We start from the raw sequence: 17,544 nt of genomic DNA on the forward strand, positions 1-17,544 counted from the left end.
TGTGGCGGCCACCAAACTGCAATTCCAGATTTTGGAGGAACTCACTTGCCTCACCCTCACCTAGCAGTCTGGCTGGTGAAGGGGCAGGAAGGGGAGGAGACCCAGGGGAAGTGGCCCAGAGAGATACACTTTTTCAGTCTGAGAACAGAAATGGGGGGAAGAAGCCAAAGCTGAGTATCCTTTCTTCCCTCTTCCAGGAATCAGACTTTTCATCCCTCTTTGCACCTGGGGCAAAGAACACTGACTACATAAGACCATGCACCTCAAATCTAGACACATGGTTTAACACATGATAGAATATTTTAGATTGTACATCTTGAAGAAAATCTAGGTCTCTCCATCTATCCTTCTTAAAAAAGATAGTGGACTGAGGAGTCCCAAGGTAGAGAAAAAAAGATTAGAGGTGTGTCAGTCAGTAAGAAGCAGATTTGAGAAAGAGAAAGGAAGAATGTCAATCTCCATTTTTACAGAGGGCTGTTTTTCAAACTGTGAGAATGCTGTTTTTCAAACTGGGTCTTGACCCATTAGTGGATGTATTGTAACCAATATTTTTTGATGGAATATAGAACGGAATAGAAATAGTAAGGGTAAATATTATTTCAGGTATGTACACACAGGATGTAAAATGTATTTGTAACTATGGATCATAATCAAAGTTTGAAAGCAGCTAACTTATGGGGCCATTTGTGATCAAAAGGAATGAAAAAGATTCCTTCCCCCATGCCCCTTTAGGCAGAAAAAACAATGACACCCAACATCATCCTGCCTCCTGCTTTATTCTCCACAGAGCTGGCTTCCATCCACACCTCCTCTGATCTCATCCACGCTGATTCCAGGGTTCAGGTTCTCAGGTCTGGGGTCCATAATGTCAGGTGAAGCCCCACCCACACACCTGTAGTGGCCAACCCACCACCCACCACAGCCTGTTGGAGGCTCTGGCAACCAGGGATGCTCTATTCCCTGAAAGAAGAAATTCAAGGATGAAATACACACACTTCTATACCCTCAGTCTCCTCTCACCCATGCCAAGATGCTAAAGATGATCCGCATCTACCTGGACTGGAGAAGATGGCTGCCTGCACAGGGGCAGGGAGAAGGATGGAGGATGACTACACTTTGAATGAATGGTGTGGCAGTGAAGGAGAGATTCTGGAATCTGTAGAGTCCCACACTAGGAAACAACTGTGCACCACTATCCCACCATTACTCATCTTTCACTGGTATCTCTCTACCCCAGACCTTAGGAGAGTCATTCATCTCCTCTTTTCTGTCTCCATCTCATAAGTCAGACCCCTTCAGTCTACCTGCTCACTGATTCCTGACTCCACCCAGTGATTTCCCATATCATGTCTTCTCAATTGACCTCACCTCAAACGCTCTATGCCCCACAGGACTCCCTAGTGTCAGCTACCACATGGGGCAAAAGGAGACTCCAATTTCTATCCTTAAGCCTCCTTTCTCCCAAGCTCCTTCCCTCATCACCCTCAAACCACAACTCACAACAGAGAGATCCCATATTCTTCAGGGCACAGGATGCCTCACTCCTCCTGGATGCTGAGGATTCGCAGTAGGATATTGTACACATCCTGTTCCATGTAGCCCTGTAGGCAGCATGGAAGAAACAAAAGGAGATGAAGAAAAGGAAATGAGAGAGACAGGAAAGGGAGAGTTTCTATGGTAGAGTAGGATGCTACTTACTAACTACGTGCCCTCACTTATACTACTTAACTTCTCAATAGCTGTTTCCTAATCTTCACAAGGAAGATAATAATGCCGACTTTTTAGAACTGCTGTGAAGGTTACAACTGTGAATATGGAGCAAAGCACCGGGTACACAATAAGTGTTCGATTCTTTATAGTTATTATTATTCCTAATAAAGGAGCAGGCCACCCACCTCTTCTTCCTTGGCGAGGGATAAGCTGGCTCAGGAGGACACTGAGAAGTGGCGTAGGGGACAGGAAAAAGCCTTACAGTCAATCAGGGAATTGAAAAGGAGGGGCAAACACCTCTCCCCCTCATATTCATGCATAACTTCTCTCAATCTGCCTAATGAGATCCAGAAACCTGGTACTGGGACATCTAAAGTTCCTGAGAGACGAGTCTGTGCAGGTTAGAGAAGGGATGCCAAATGCAATGCCCCCTGGCCAGCTCTCTGCCTCTACCTGCCCCCAGGCTCACCTGAGCAGCATTCAGCAGATGATTCCTATAGGTGGAGATGATCTCTTCGTGGTTCTTCTGGGAATCCTGGGAGTGAGCATCAATGGGAGGTCATGTGCCCAGCCTCTCACACTCACCCTCATCCCCCAAGCATGAGGAACAATGAAGTAAAGTGCTCAGCTGTGCCAGGTAGGTTCCCTTGGCCCATCACTGGCTCAGCCTAGACCACTGCCAAGCCAGGCCTCTGGAATCCCCAGAATCTCTCCCACAGGTACATCACTTCACTGTGCACCCTCTTCTCTAGCAGTGTCCATTCCCCTGAGGGCCAGACATACCTGCAGCTGTCGGGCAAGGTGAGCATTTTCTCCCCGAACTGCTAGAATCTCCTCTGAAAGCTGCTCCAGCTTCTTCAACAATTCCTTGATCTGAGGTCAAAAGGAAAGAAAAGGAACCAATGAGGCCCCAGTCATTTCCCACCCCAATACCACCCAAAGTCAAGGTGAGTTTCCTTTTATTGGGTATTTAATATCTGCCAGATGCTTTTACACACATTGTCTCACTTAATACTCAAAACAGTTCTTCTTCTGTTCTGAGAAGAACAATCCTTCTCTGAGGGAAGTATTATTATTCACATTTTGTAGATAAGGTGCCTGAGTTAAGTAATTTGTCAAAATCATACAGCTAATAAGTGATGAAATCATAATTTGAACCAAGATCTCTTTGAATTCATGGGCCACACTCTTAACTCTGTCCTGGATCCTGACCTACTTTGGCCTACTGACCACTGAGGGAAATGGAGATGAGTTTCTGTGGTTTGTGAGACTGAGGTACAAATGCAGTTAACGGTAACCAGCAGTAATAGGAATGGTGGTAGTAGGAATAATAAAACTAGCTAACTTCTACTGAGTACTAGCCATTTGCCAAAAGTTGTCCTATTTTAAATATAATGTCTTATTTAATGTAATCCTCACAATAACTCTGTTATTATCCGCATTTTATAGATGAGAAAACTGAGGCTTAGATAACTCACCCAAGATCAATCAGTTTTGTTTTTTTGGTTTTTTGTTTTTGGCCATACCGTGCAGCTTGTGGGATCTTAGTTCCCCGACCAGGAATCAAACCCAGGCCGCCTGCAGTGGAAGCGAGGAGTCCTAACCACTGGACCGCCAGGGAAGTCCCAATCAGTTCGTTTTGAAATTGAAATTCAAATGCAGACAACCTCAGTTCGGAGCCCACTATACTATTTTCTTTTGCTCATTTGTCTACTTTTATCTTCCCCTTCAACACCAACAGAAAATTCCTTTCTTTAATTAGCCCCACCCCACACTGATTCCTATTCTGTATAACGTTCCTTCTATTTTTATGTCCTTTATAGTCCATAAAATGTATACTCCCTATATTTTTTAATCCTTCTAAATCTGATCATGTACACAAACTTTGATAAGTCTGAATTCACTCACTGCACAGGTAGTTCTACAATTACTAAATTCATTTGTAAATCGATGTTTTTGAATTTGTAAAACATGTCTGTTGGAAGCCTGTAGACTTATATTCACCTTTGGAGCAATCACTAGGAAACTTGGGTATCTAACACAATGGTTTTCAAACTTTTGTTTTTCTCTGCATTGGCACCCTCTTTGCCAATGGAAATCTTTTGTAGAGCCCACTCTGACTGAAGTGGGAGGGGAGAAAGGGACTACAGTCTAGTCTACTTCTCTTAACCCGTCAGCAACCCCTAGCCCAGGCACCTCCTCAGAACCCTAGCAAAACCACAGGGACTCACCACAGCATCCGCTGTCTTCGCAGGCTGATACATCACCTAAGTCAAAATGCCGATTAAACCATAGTACCCCTGACCACACTGCATCTGAACCCTGCGTCCGAAATTCTAATACCTAAGCCCCCCTTCTCTCTTGTATTTATAACTTACGTCACCTCCAATCTCAATCCCAGACCCCCTCAGACCCAGGAGAACATAGTGCGGTCCTTGCAAATGACTGGTGTTCTGTTTGGGGTATTAATCGGACGAAACCAAAGATAGATTCCGGTCAGCCAACCCTAAACACACAGAAACCTGCCCCTTCGGCTCCCTTCGGCTGCCTGGTCTGCTCACCTTGGCCTCCTTGTCCCGGCCAGCCCCGATGAGATGCTCCACCTTGTCTTTCAGCAGCTCTGCCGTTTTCTCCAACTGCTCGGAGCGCCGGCGCAGCTCGCTGGCCTGGCGCTCCTGCCCCGCCGCGCGCGCGGCCAGGTCCCCGCTCCTGTGCCGCTCCTCGGCCACCGCCTCCCGCAGCCGCCCCATCTCCCGGCAGGCCGTGTTATACTTTTCCAGCAGGGCCTTTAGCTCCTGGCCCCAAGCCCGGGCCTGGGCCACCAGTGAGCTCCGAGTTTGCTCGTGCTGCCGCAGCCCAGCCGCCTCCCGGGCCCTCAGCTCAGCCACCTCCTCCGTGGCTTGGTAGAGCAGCTGCTTCAGCTTCCCGATCTCCTGACTCTTCCCGCTCATCGTGGCCTGAACCGCCCGCAGCTCTTCCTCCAGCTTCCCCAGGTCTTGCTCCAGAGCTTCAACTTGGGGGAACGCTGAGGCCTCTGAAGAGGCGCCCTGTTCCCCACGTCGGGCAGGGGAGCCCCGCAGCTGCTGGTTTTCCTCTTCTAGACGAGCCAGCACCTGCTGGGCCTCGCGGTGCCTGGCCACCAGGACGCTGACGCAGGCCTGCAGCTCCTCCAGGCTCTCAGCCGCTGGGCACCGTGCACTCCCCCTGCCCACCAGGTCGGGGGGCAGGCAGTCCCACAGTCCCCGGAGGCCTCTGCTCTGGGAGGCCAGGCGCTTCCGCAACTTCTCGGTGGCCTCCTTCTCCAGAGCCAGTTCATCTGTCAGCAGCCCCATGCTCCACCGCAACTGCTGTAGCTGGACCTGCGCCTCTGGCTTGGGCACGCACTCCCGCTGTAGCCGCTGGCTCAGGGACGGCAGCTCCCCCTGCAACCACTGCTGCTCCTGGCCCAGCTCCCCCAACTCCTCCAGCAAGTTACTGTCGCTCAGCCTCAGTGCTGACACCTCCTTCTCCAGCTGTCCCTCTGCCAGGCCCCCTCCTGGCATCTGTTCCCCTCCAGGCGTCCCTAGAGGCTCTCCCCAGGCCCCAGGAGCCCCTTCCTCCTTCCCTTCACCCTCTTTGGTGATGGCCCCTGGGCCTGCCTTTGGGGCTCCCTCTCTGGGCTCCTGGGCAGGGGCCTCAGGTTTCATCTGTAATCCTGCTTTTGCCCGATCTAGCCTCACCAGCACCCGCTCCAACCTGGCCTCCATCTTCTCCCAGGCTGCTGCTGCAGCCTCAGCCTGGGACGTCCCCAGAGCTCCCTCCAGGTCTGGTCTTGATAAAGCCCCCCAGGCTGCATCCTTTTCTCGCCACACTGCAGCCAGTTCCTCCCTCAGCTGTAGCAGGAGCTGGTTCATGGCTGCTGTGCACACTGGTTCAGCCACTGTGCCTGTTGGTTCAGCCCCTGGGGCCTGGGGCCTCGCCTTCTGGCCAGCGTGCAGCTGGTCAGTATGATCAGGGCCAAGGGCCTGCCCACCATTGGTGGTCGGTTGCTGTCCTATGGATTTCCCAATGGTCTCAGACCTTGCGCTCTGGGGTGGCTCCTGTTCTTCTGGTTGGGACCTTCCATGGGTGTCATACTGGATCACCTCTCCAGCTGAATCCTCAGCCTTCTTGGAAGCTAATACTGGCTTTGCTGCAGCTGCGGCTGCTGCCTGTCGCTGCTTCTTTAGCTCTTGTATGCACGTAGCCAGCATGTCGAGGGTACAGCCCTGCTCCATGCCATCTCCTCCAGGCTGGAGACTAGAGCGCAGGTCTCCTGGAGCTCCGGGCTCTTGCGATAGGAGGAGCCCCAGCTCCCGAACCTGTTCTTGAATCTGGTTCTCCAGGCCCAGATAAGCTGCAGATTGAGCCTTACACTCTTCCGTATTTCGCAGCAGCTCCTGCTCCAACTGGGAAACTTTCCTCTGCTCCTCTTCATACTTCCACTTCCACTCCTCTGAACATGGATCTTCATCCTCTTCTTCCTCCTGCTCCTCCTCAGGCTCTGCTCTCCATGGGCTCTTAGGTGGAGAACCCACCTAATGGAGAAAAAGGAACAGTGAAATAAACCCGGGCAGCTAGCCCAAGAGGGCCTTTCTTCTCTTAGACTGTCTCGATGCCCCCGGTGATCACTGCCTGGGAGATATCCCAGCGGGAAAGCCTGGGGTGGGTCAGAAGCAAAAGGAGAAGGCACTTAGGGTCTTACCTGGGATGCAAGATCTGGGTGTTGAACCAACCCCTGACCTATATGAAAAGACATGGGGAAAATGAGAGAGGAGACAGGGCCCACGTGCTTCTAGCCCACACTCTGCCTTCAGACTTTCCATGAAAGGAGTGGCCCCTCAGTGTTAATCCTTTACCACACTTGTCGAATAGGGAAAGCCACCCCTATTTGATGGATCCCTAGCTGTCCAGCAACCTTCGTTTCCTATCTCAGAGATATGCCAGCTCATTCATTTCATTCACTCACTTATTTATTGCACACTATGCCAGGCACTGTTACAGGTACCAGGACCTCAATGGTGAGCAAAACAGAGATGGCCTGTCATCTGAGGGGGTTACAGTCTAGTAGGGGAGAGAGAGAGATTGACCATCAAATCACATAAATAGATGTACAATTGCAACTCATAAATGCTAGCAATAGTACTAGCCAGAGTTGCCTTCAGTGAGAGACAAGGCTGCTTTGAAGAATTTTGTGACCATGCTTTTGGGAATTTGGAGTCATCTCATAGCAGCAGCAGTAAATAAGTAAACTCTCAACTAAAGTGACAATTATTATTGCCATGGAAACAAATGGGATTCTAAGACACTTCTCTGATTCTAAGGCTATCGAGGAGCATCTTGAAGTTACAAAAGGGTATTGGCTTTACCTCCCCGCCCCTGCCGGTCCAGGGCCTGCCGCAGCAGCCTCCACAGCATCTTGTCTTGTGTGCGTAGAGCATAATGCAAAGCATCATGCCCCGTGCTGTCCACCGCCCCTGCATCTGCTCCATAGCTCAGGAGCAGTTCAGCCACCTCAGTGCTGCATTTTTCACAGGCCAGGATCAGAGCCGATCTATGGGTTGGGACAAATCTGAGCATAAGCTTTTCTCATGGAACCCAGGAGTCCTGGTTTCAAAAACTCCACTCACAAGGTCAGCTCTCACTCAGTGTGGTCAGGAGAACCACAGACCAACACCAGCCAGTGACAAAGCATGAGGCCAGACCAGAACTTTTCAAATGTCATTCCTTGGAGCTGTAGCATCAGAAAGCAGGGGGCCAGCTGGAAGGGCTCCACTTCCATCTGCTTTATATATTGAGGTTCTGCATAAATTCTTTACTGGGGAAAAAGTATTCCATTGATTAGAAGATAGTTTGAAAACCAGTAAATTAAACTAGTGAATCCAGAGGTATTGATTCTACTTCCAGAGTCACGTATGCTAGGAAGATGGCAGTGTCAGCAACAGAATAGGAAAGTATAAGGAAAACGTTCTCAACTCACCAAGAGGAAAACAGTGAAGCAACAAACAGTGCTCTTCTGAACCACCACTGAGAAGGAGAGAGGTTCCCAAGAAAACAGAGACCAACCTGCCTTCTTCCTCCCCAATACACACACACACACACACACACACACACACACACACACACACACACACACACACACTTTGCCCAGTGGCTCCTTTCTAGGTTGGTCAGGGTCGGGATTTGGGGTGGGAAGACGGGGAAGGCTCACTTGTCATTCTTGTCAGTGACATTAACCCGGGCGCCTCTCTGCAGTAGCTGTGAGCAGATAGCTGCGTGACCACCCAGCGATGCAATCATCAGGGGTGTACGTCCATCCTGCACAGATTGTGGGAAGGGGGTTCACGAGGAGCCGGGGGAGCCAGGGCTTTGACACAATGCAACCAACTCCCCTGTTCCTGCACCTCTCCAGGAAAAAGCCCCAATCCTGGGGCTAAATATTCCTTCTCAGAGGGTTAGAAGCTCTCCAGAAGATAAGCCTTAAACTCTCTGTGTGGAAGAGGAGGAAGGGGCATAGGGAGAAGGAAGAGGAGGTGGTGCTACACAACCCCTGGTCATGGAACTTGGCTAATTAAGTTCAGAGAAAGCATCAGCCTCCCCATGTAGGGCCCTGCCCAGCTGCCCAGCTGAAACTCACATTATCCAGGACATCCAGGAAGGCTTCGTGATCACACAGGAGGAGCACACTTGAGGCACAGCCAGAGAAGGCTACGGAGGGTTGCAGGATGTTCAGGTTAAGGGGAGGCAGGAAGGACACCTAGTCAGACCATGACGCAGCATCCCCTCTGACCACTTCAGCAGTCAGCTCTGGCCTGCCCTTCCCACCAAATGTTATCCCCCCCCTCCCTCCCCACCCTCTGGTCCCTGTGGTCCTGTTTCCCACCAGTCCCCTGGCACACACCTGCCCAGTGCAATGGACTACGATTTTCCACATCTACAGCATCTTCATTGGCACCATGCTGCAAACAGCCACAAAGGGAAGCAGCATGGAGCGTGGTGTTAACATTCTCATCCCATACCCCCTGTTGGGTCACCAGCTTTCACAGTACTGTGGGGAGGGGCAGGAGGACCATGACTTTGGCCAACTACTAGGCAAGTCCAATGTATTCCTTGCAGATGATAAACAGCCTTGAATTTCAGCCCTGGTTCATAAACCTAGGGCCTAAGAAAAATCATATTATAGGTAAATAAACATGTTAGGGAAAATGACACTGGAGTCTATGTCTGGTATTTTAGGATCATAATTGGGAAACTTGGAAAGGGCCAGGAAGAACAAAGCAGAACATCCATTTGCACAATGGCCTGTTGAACTGTGCCTTTGAACTTTGGGAGACTTATTTCTGAATTGTCCACATGTCATTTCACATGTATATTTCTCTTTGTACTCCTATACCACAAACTCCTCAAAACAGACAGCAGGCTTTGGGTTTAATGTGAACACCTCTGCCATCCTTCCACCTGCCCATCATCACAGCAGTTAGTCTCTGCAGTGCCTCTGCCAGTGGCTGAGCTCAATACATGCATATTGACTGACTGGCAGTCAGTCCCTGGCAACGCTGCTTTATGACATGCCCTCAAGGGCAGCATTAAGCAGGGTGCCTGCACATAGCAAGTGTTAAATAAATGTTGGCGAACTAATGGATAAGTGATTACTAGCTCTCTTATTGGGGATGAGAGGGGTACATTTGACCAAATATTGCTGGTGAGTACAAGACAGAGTAAGGAGTCTCTGGGTCCTCTTCTTCCTTTCACAGGAGTAGTATCAGGGGTTGCTCTTACCTGCAGCAGGACCTTGACACATTGTGGCTGGCAAGAAATGGTGGCCAAGTGCAGGGCGGTTCTCCCTGGAAAGCGAAAGAAGGGGAGAGGGAGGGTGGGTGGCCCCATGCATACCGATGACTCACAGGGAGGGAAGGCAAGAGACGCACATATAATCAGGGAGATTAGAGAGAGAGGCTCTCAGCCACATGGGGCCAGAAATTCCTGTTCCCCAAGTGCCTGGTACCTGCGGTGGAGGTGGGAATGGGGGTGAGGTAGGCCCAGCTCGCAGGGAGCGGAACCCCTGGAAGGAGACTGGCCAGAACTTATGAGGAGAGAAGCAGGAGGGCTACAGTTGGAACCTCCAGCAGGGCCCAGCACTGGCCCCCCACCCCCCGACTGCTGCTGTAAAGGGAAAAGCAAGCAGCATGACCCAGTGCTTTAGTCTAACTCACCATCGTCATTCTTGCTGTTGATGTCAGCCCCATTTGCAAGTAGTACAGTCAGACATTCTGTCAGGCCTTTGGAGGCCGCCAGATGAAACCTGCCAGAATCAACGCCGAGAGGCAGAAGGATGAAGGGACCAGGGAATGAGGAATGGGAGACCCTTAATAAGCACCGCCTACTAAGCTCCATCACCCCGAAGCCAATCCCAAAAGCAGAGAGGGAAGCTCCCGTAGCCTGACTTTCTGAGAAAGAGAAGCCTATATAAATGGCCTACTGTTAAAACTTCAGAGGAGGCTGGGAGCAAAGGCAGAAATAAGAGCTACAGATCTCAAGCAATCTCAGAGTACTGCAGGGGTGTACAGGGAACACATAATTACCTGTAACTCAGCACAGGACACTTAGCAGACTGGAAGTGTCACAGAGTGGGCCAGAGCAGAGGGCTGGACATTTGCAGGCTGACTTGGGAAGAGACAAGGGCTAATATCCCTCTTGTCCTAATCACTCCTTCCAGCCACATGACTCTCATGACTCTCATGGCCACCACTGCACTCCTAATTTCTCAAGCATACACACCCTCCTATTTGTACAATGAAGAAATGCTCTATTTAGTGTATGTTTCAGTTTTCCTTTTGTTTCATGGGCTTTATGTCCTTTTTTGGTCAATTTTGTTGATGTGGGTCGTGAGGTGTGTGGACCTCAGGGACAATATCTTCTTCTCCCACTTTGTGCAGCACTTGATATGTAGCAAAGGTTTACTGATATACTTGCTAATTAAGACAAAAAAGGGCTCTGACGTTGTAGGCATTTCCTGGTCTTACATCATATTGGGGTTTGGGGTTTTTAAAGAGAACCACATACCAAGGGTGGGGATCAAGAAGGCTTACTTACGGGGACTGGCCATTCGAGTCTAGCTTGGTGGGTCGGGCAGATTTCCTGGAGGCCAGGGCAGCCACGCATACCAGGTCCCCCCGATGCACTGCCTCCAGAAGCTTCTGATCACGGCGGTTCCATCTCTCCACCTGGTCCAGAGCCACAGATTGTGTGAATATAGGCAGGGGTAGAGTGGAGAAAGAAAAGAAGAACGTGGTTAGGATGCCAAGCAAGGGAAAAGGGACATCCCTGAGATCCTTTCAATGTTCCACAAGTCACTCAGTCTAGATCATTTAGTCCTTCTAGGTGGGCCAGTTAAATAGTCACCAACTCATATGTCACTGGGGACATTATTGCCAGCCCTGGACCAAAAGGTGCTTGGACTCTTGAGTTAAAAATCATTTTTGAGGACTGAATGCGTAGTATTTCAAATGTCTTTTTATCAGCATTATGATTATTGTTGTTAGGTGCACAACCTCCTAGCAGTCGTAGCCATGACTCCCTTCCCTTTTGCTCTTTAGGTCTTGCTGGAGCAAACTGAACCAAACTGACCACTCTGGACTGGGTTTGCCTTGCCTCTCAACGCCCCACCCCCGTGCTCCTCTGTTTCTTTGTTCTCAGATATTTGAGAAGTCAAGGCACCTAGCTTTGGGTCATAGATAGGAGTCCAGATACCCATCCATAGCATCTCTACCCATTGGCTTTGGGGCCCAAAACTAGGAGCAGAAGCACAGAGTTTTCGTTTTCCCTTCTCGTACCTATGTCCTCTGGCTAGTCCTTCTTCCCCTTCCATGGCAACAACAACCAAAAGGCAAAGACAGGTCTCTAGCTAGGCTTGAGGAGGCAGCTTCCCTCCTCCACCCTTCCCTCCCTCCTCATTTTCCTGGCAGGGAGCAGCTGTCCCAGACAACAGCCATACCTGGGCACGCATTGTCCTACCGTGCCACCTTGACTTTTACAGGTGGTGGGGTAATTACAATAATTGAAGTATCACAGGACATGAAAGAGCTGTGTAAAAACACCCAGAGCTGAAAGCACAGAAAAGCCTGGTTTGGTCCAGAGAGGAAAGGAAAGGAAAGGAAGAAAGGATGCAAAAATCTGTGGAATGATGAAAAGGGCCCTAGGTGAATATTTGTCAGCAGGCCTAAGTTCACGGCCTGGTTCAGCTACTTCAGTAATTCACATACTTTAGCTATGTGACCTAGAGTAAGCCACTGAACACCTCTAATCTGTTTCCTCATCTATAAAATGTGGAAAATAATAACTACCTCATCATGCTGTGAGTATTAAATGAGCTAACATATATAAAATCTCTCTGTAAACTGTAAAAAGCTATACAAGTGTATGGCATCCTTATAAAAAAACAGGAAGCAGTGGGGGACTGGTGCCAGCACATTGCATTTTATGAGGTGTAATTGCAAAAGAAGAGGCTATAGGAGAAGGTGGGGAAAAAAGGGGTCTATGGAAGCCAACTCATTTTCAGATACATAGCCAGGGCAAATTATTAATCAAGAACAGGAAAGACTTTAAATGCCTAAACCATAAAATTATCTAAGATAGATGGATTCTGAGGTAATACTCATGAGGTAATTCCTCGTAGCCCATTTAAGTGCTATTTCAATTACCCTCTCAACACCCCTAGAAAGTAGTTAGGGCTGATATTATTTTATCTAGTTGACAGAAAAGAAACTGAAGCACACTGAGGTTAGATAACTGTCCAGGCTTACACCACAAAATAGTGGTAAAATTGAGATTAGAACCCAGGCCATCAGATGCCGTATTCTAGTTCTCACCACCAGGCCATTTACTACAGAGCTATGGAAGGTTTACTTATTTTCAAATAAACAGTCTAAGACCACCTCCAGGGTAAAGCCACCCACCTTCAGACACTACTCTGTACAAGGAGAAGAGTCTCCAAACAGGTTAATTCTCAAAGGACATAATAAGCAAAATGACTGCTCTACATACCAACAGACTGAGATGTAATAACAGGTTATCCAATGCCCCCTGGGGGGCCATATCACCCTCAGAAAAAGCAGACAGCTAGAACTACACCTCCACCACAGGACACCACCATCAGCTGACCTCAATCTGAAGTCCTCTGTTTAAAATCCTGATTCTAACACTTTCTATCCTTGTGAATTGAGGCATGTAACAACTTTTTTGAACCTCAGTTTGCTAATAAAATAACACTATATAAAGCACCTAGCACTGTCTGTCACGTAGTAGGTACACAATAAATGTTAGTCCTAATCTCCATCCTTCCTAGCCTTTCTTGGCACATTTTGGGTGTTCCTGGGCTCAGAATTCTCCATCCAGGGGAGTGGGAGGAAGGGATCTTGATCATATCGGGTAATGTATGCCAGTCAAGCTGTATAGATGGTAAAGGTGCTTCTTAGCAAGGTAGATAATTCTCTTTCCAGCTAGATAGTTCTAAATCCACCCAATTTACTTCCTATAATCTTGTTATACCAAGAAGAATTTAGAATAGGTAGAAGTTCTTCACAGCCAAACCTCCACAGAGCTAGGGTGAAGAAGAACAGAGGGGAACTTCCCTGGCAGTCCGGTGGTTAAGACTCCACACTCCCAATGCAGGGGGCACGGGTTCAATCCCTGGTAGGGGAACTAAGATCCCGCATGGCCACATGGCATGTACCAAAAAAAAAAAAAAAAAAAAAAAGAACAGAGGGATGCTTCCGAATTCCAAGATCCAGTCTATTGTTCACCCCAGCACCTTGGGAAAGAGGATAACCATCACAGCCTCAAGGGAGCAATCACCAAATTAATCAGCAGACTCAAAACAAGGATAAGCTTCGTATCTCCCGTAGGATTGGGCGGGTGGGGGGGTGGCTTTGTAGAAGTAATTGCAGCCTCTCCTTATCTCTGGCCGTGTGTCTATGACCATCCTATCAAGACGGAACTCACCAACAGTAGAGAGAGAAACAGCAGAGAGAGTGGCTACCTCTGTAGGACAGGTGAATGGAAATGGAAATGCTGCCCTGGAGGAACCAGGAGCTGTCTCTCAATTTTTAAAATGCAATTGACATTCCTCTAAGCTGATCCAGTGCCTACTGTTTAAAGCTATTTTCTGACTTACTTCCTACATAGGCAGAGTAAGCTGCCTATGTAAGACACCCTCAAAGGTATCCTCTACTTGACTAGATCAAAATGAGATTATAGGAGCTGGCTTTTGTTTGTTTGTTTCTTAAACTTCCTATATGTATTCTGGATGACTTAGATTAATTTTTAAATGATCACAGATCCTTCAGTCCTTATCTCAATCTGAGGGTGCAATCTGGATCCACGGGTGGGAGCGGGATGGAAAGGGGCAATCTTCTGCCATGACTGGGAAGCCAGGCTTTGGGAGTGGTCAGGAAGGCTGTCACACTATTTCTCTGACAAACTGGTTCAGAGTGGTTAGCCATCCAGGGAGTGGAGGAATTTATCATGAGAAGTGTGGGGAAGTTTCAAGACGAAACAATTTACAGCTTAAATTGGTTTATTTTCAATCTCGTTGGATCCATACCCTGACTGAAGAAACAGTTTTCTTTCCAGCTAAGTAGTTCTAAATCCACCTAATTTACTACCTATAATCTTGTACTAAGAAGAGTTTAGAATGGGTAGAAATTCTTCATGGCCAAACCTCTGTAGAGCTGGGATGAAGGACAGAGGAATGCTTTAGAATTCCAACATTTAGCCCATTGTTCATCCCAGCATCCTGGAAAGTAGGCATTGACCAACAATTGGAGAATCAGGATGAATGAGATAGTTTCCTGATTCCTAAGGAGCAGGCAGACTCCACAAACCTGAAAGGGCAGGGCAATGTGGAGGACTTTCAGTAACTAAGGAAGAGTCCACGTGAATAAGAAAATCATCCTGAGTTAAGACATTCTGGGCAGCCTCAGTTTCTGGTACTTTTAGTAGTCATTCAGTAAATGCCTTTTGATTGGTTGATTAATGTGTGGAAACTAAGTGGGGAAGCAAACGTTAAGTGGGATGAGGACAGGCCTCAACAGAGTTCCTACTCTTGCCTCGTAGGTCACTTCCAGGCTTCTGTGGCCTGCCCATGCAGAGTGAGCTGAGCATTTCTCACATTTGCTCAATGAATGACACCACAAAGTCAAGTTAGTCTAAGCAATATTACTACAGGTAGTTGGCTACTTCACTTCAAAATGAACCGTCATCCCAGTCTCCACACAAAATTTCATCCCTAGATAGGGGGTCTCTCTGTAAGAGATCTTCGGAGAAGAAGAAGCTATACCCTCCCTTAGCCACTCCCTTCTGTAGTCTTCCTCCCTGTGTTTTGTTCTGGGAGCACAGTGACTTCTACTGGGAACTCTCAGAGTGAATCCATTTTATCCTCTTCGCCTCTCACCATTACCGTTCCCCAGCTCAGTCAAAGGAAGCAGAGAGTATAGGCCCTAAACAACTGGGTGAGGGTCTAGAATGAAGGAAGATTCTGGGGAGAAGCAGGCAGAAGGCCTTGAGTGGCCCAAGAACCAGTGTGATGACCAGGCACTGCAGTGAACTGGCCAGAGTGGATTCTGCAGGCAATTTACCCATTCCTTGGGGAGCAGCCAGGCAACTGTCCTCCTCTGGCAGTTTCTGTCGGGCTGGCCAGGCCGGACTGCAAGATTAACCCACAGAGAGCAGGCAGAAGGAGGTCGGGGAATTGAACTGCCACTGGACAGAGAGGAGCAGAGCTTGAAGGGGAGAACAGGAGAAGACGGCTGCTGTCAGAGCACCGATTGGAAAGAGGTTTGGAGTGATGTCTGAGAGCCAGTGGGGGTGATGAGAGAATGGAAGTGGAAGCGGCATGGGGTGAGATGGGGGCAAGGACTGAGAAGACTCTGTGAGGAAGGGCTAGGGGAAGGCACGGGGCTGGAAGTACTTGCTGGACTGAGAGCAAGGATTAGGACATATAGGAGGGCAGGCTTGTGAGGACAAGGCAGGGCTGGTAAATGGGGCGTGGGGCAGTACTTGGGAGACAGAAAGGGGCTTGGGGCTGAGCAGGGGCTGGGGATAGGACAGATGCTTGAAGGTAGTTCAGTACTGGGAAACAGAGAAGAAGTAGAGAATATAGCCTTTGGGAGGGGGCAGGGGCTGCCGGAAACATATCAGAAGAAGTTGGGGGTGTAGATGCTTGGAGGACAAGAAAGGGCCAAGGGAAAGGACCTTGTGGCGGACAGGGTCTTGAGGAAGGCAGAGCGGGAGGGCTGAACTGCGGGAGCGGAAGAGCTAGAAAGACCGATAAAGAGAAAAGGCGACGGTGCGTGGAGATGGGACTCAAGACTTCTGTCACCACAGGGCTTGGACCCCAGCCCCATGGCCATCCTCCCAGACATTGCAGCACATACCGCCACCTGTGAGCTGGAGCAGGAGAAGATGCGCTTCATGGCCGGGGCCGGGGCCACGGGGGGACGGGGACGCGCGGAGAGCGGGGTCACAGGTTCCTGAACCCACCGGACTCGTCTGCAGCTGTGTAAGAGAGCTGTCAAAAGCAAACCGGTACCCGCCCCAGGACCCACCCCGTTCAATCAGAGGCAAGAATCCGAGGGCTGGGCTTAAAACTCCGCCCCTGGCCCAGCCGCACTCTGCCGTTGCGGAGGCAAAAATCCTGCAGTCTCTGCCTGGGCTTGGTCTCAAACCTCACCCTCCCAAACCGAACCCGCCCCCAGCTCCGACCTGCTCAATCGTAAAAGGGACCTCCGCTCCCCAGACCCGGGCTCCGACTAAAACTCCTCCCCCTGCCCCGGCCCTCCCCTCCCCTCCCCTCCCCTCCCCTCAGTTCCAGGCTGCGGCTCCACCCCCAGCCCCGCCTCAGCCCCGCCCCCCGGAGCGCAGCCGCAGGAGTCTCCCGGTGTGCAAGCCTCTTAGCAACTGTCGCATTTAACCACTGGTGACGACGATTTGATTATATCCAGAGACGTTTGCCAACTTAGTTACCTCTGCTTCCTCCCCCCATTCCGCGGCCAAAAACCCGGGCACAAAGAAGGATTTGAAGAGAGCAGTTTGGAAACGGGAGGAGATTGTAGTGCCGAGCAAGGGACTGAGCGTCGATGATGCACGACCCACCGCAACGTGGAGAAAGAGGACCAGGCCTAATATCCCAACGCACCTCTACGTTAGAAGAGGGCACAGGGAGAGGAGGGATTCTTTTTATTCTAAGCATTCCCTTCCACAAAAATACTCACAAAACCGTCTTCACTATTTCCACTGCCCTTTAAATTCAGATTCTCAGCAATTCATGCTTGAACAGTCAGTCTACCCGGCTCTCTTTTCTCCTCCCTTCAGCTAAAGAGAGCACACTCAGATGCATATGAAAGCCTACAGGAGAAAGGTCAGAGTTCTTAACTTGGTTTACTAGGCTTATCAGGAGCTGCACTCTGCCTGTTCAAGTCTCATCTCTCACTACTTTCACAAACAGTCTAATGCTCAGGCTGCTCTAATCTACTACAATTCCCTTCCCGACTGGTGATTAATCCTCCCTGGAATGCCTCCTCTCACACTTGGTGGCCCCTCAAGACTTTTTTTTTTTTTCTGTAAACTTAAAGTCCCTCCAACCTCACCTAAAAAAGTGTGCCTCTTGTGTGCGACACATTTCTAATACTGATATGTCGTCTAGCAACCAGCTCTCTGTATTTTCCATTATATGTTTACATGTTTGTTTCCCCTACTAGACTGGGATCTTTGATGGTAGGAGTTGCATTTTATATTATTCAAATTGCCTAGCACATATTA

The 17,544-nt window shown here is 49.3% G+C and overlaps 1 protein-coding gene across 1 annotated transcript; it reads right to left on the bottom strand.

Moving 5' to 3' along the window:
• Window positions 1-884: 884 nt before the first annotated feature.
• ANKRD35 (ankyrin repeat domain 35) lies at window positions 885-16,199 on the bottom strand. Its single transcript, XM_060087012.1, has 14 exons — window positions 16,161-16,199; window positions 10,822-10,952; window positions 9,938-10,030; window positions 9,508-9,568; window positions 8,630-8,687; window positions 8,366-8,436; window positions 7,940-8,046; window positions 7,098-7,282; window positions 6,434-6,471; window positions 4,272-6,266; window positions 2,494-2,583; window positions 2,180-2,245; window positions 1,501-1,601; window positions 885-960 (listed from the first exon to the last, which is right to left on the bottom strand). Exons 1-13 carry the CDS (start codon window positions 16,197-16,199, stop codon window positions 1,539-1,541), a joined length of 2,997 nt encoding a protein of 998 aa, XP_059942995.1. The 3' UTR covers window positions 885-960; window positions 1,501-1,538.
• Between the last annotated feature and the right edge of the window lie 1,345 nt (window positions 16,200-17,544).

The sequence above is a fragment of the Mesoplodon densirostris genome, chromosome 2 (genome assembly GCF_025265405.1).
Source record: "Mesoplodon densirostris isolate mMesDen1 chromosome 2, mMesDen1 primary haplotype, whole genome shotgun sequence".
NCBI lineage: Eukaryota > Metazoa > Chordata > Mammalia > Artiodactyla > Ziphiidae > Mesoplodon > Mesoplodon densirostris.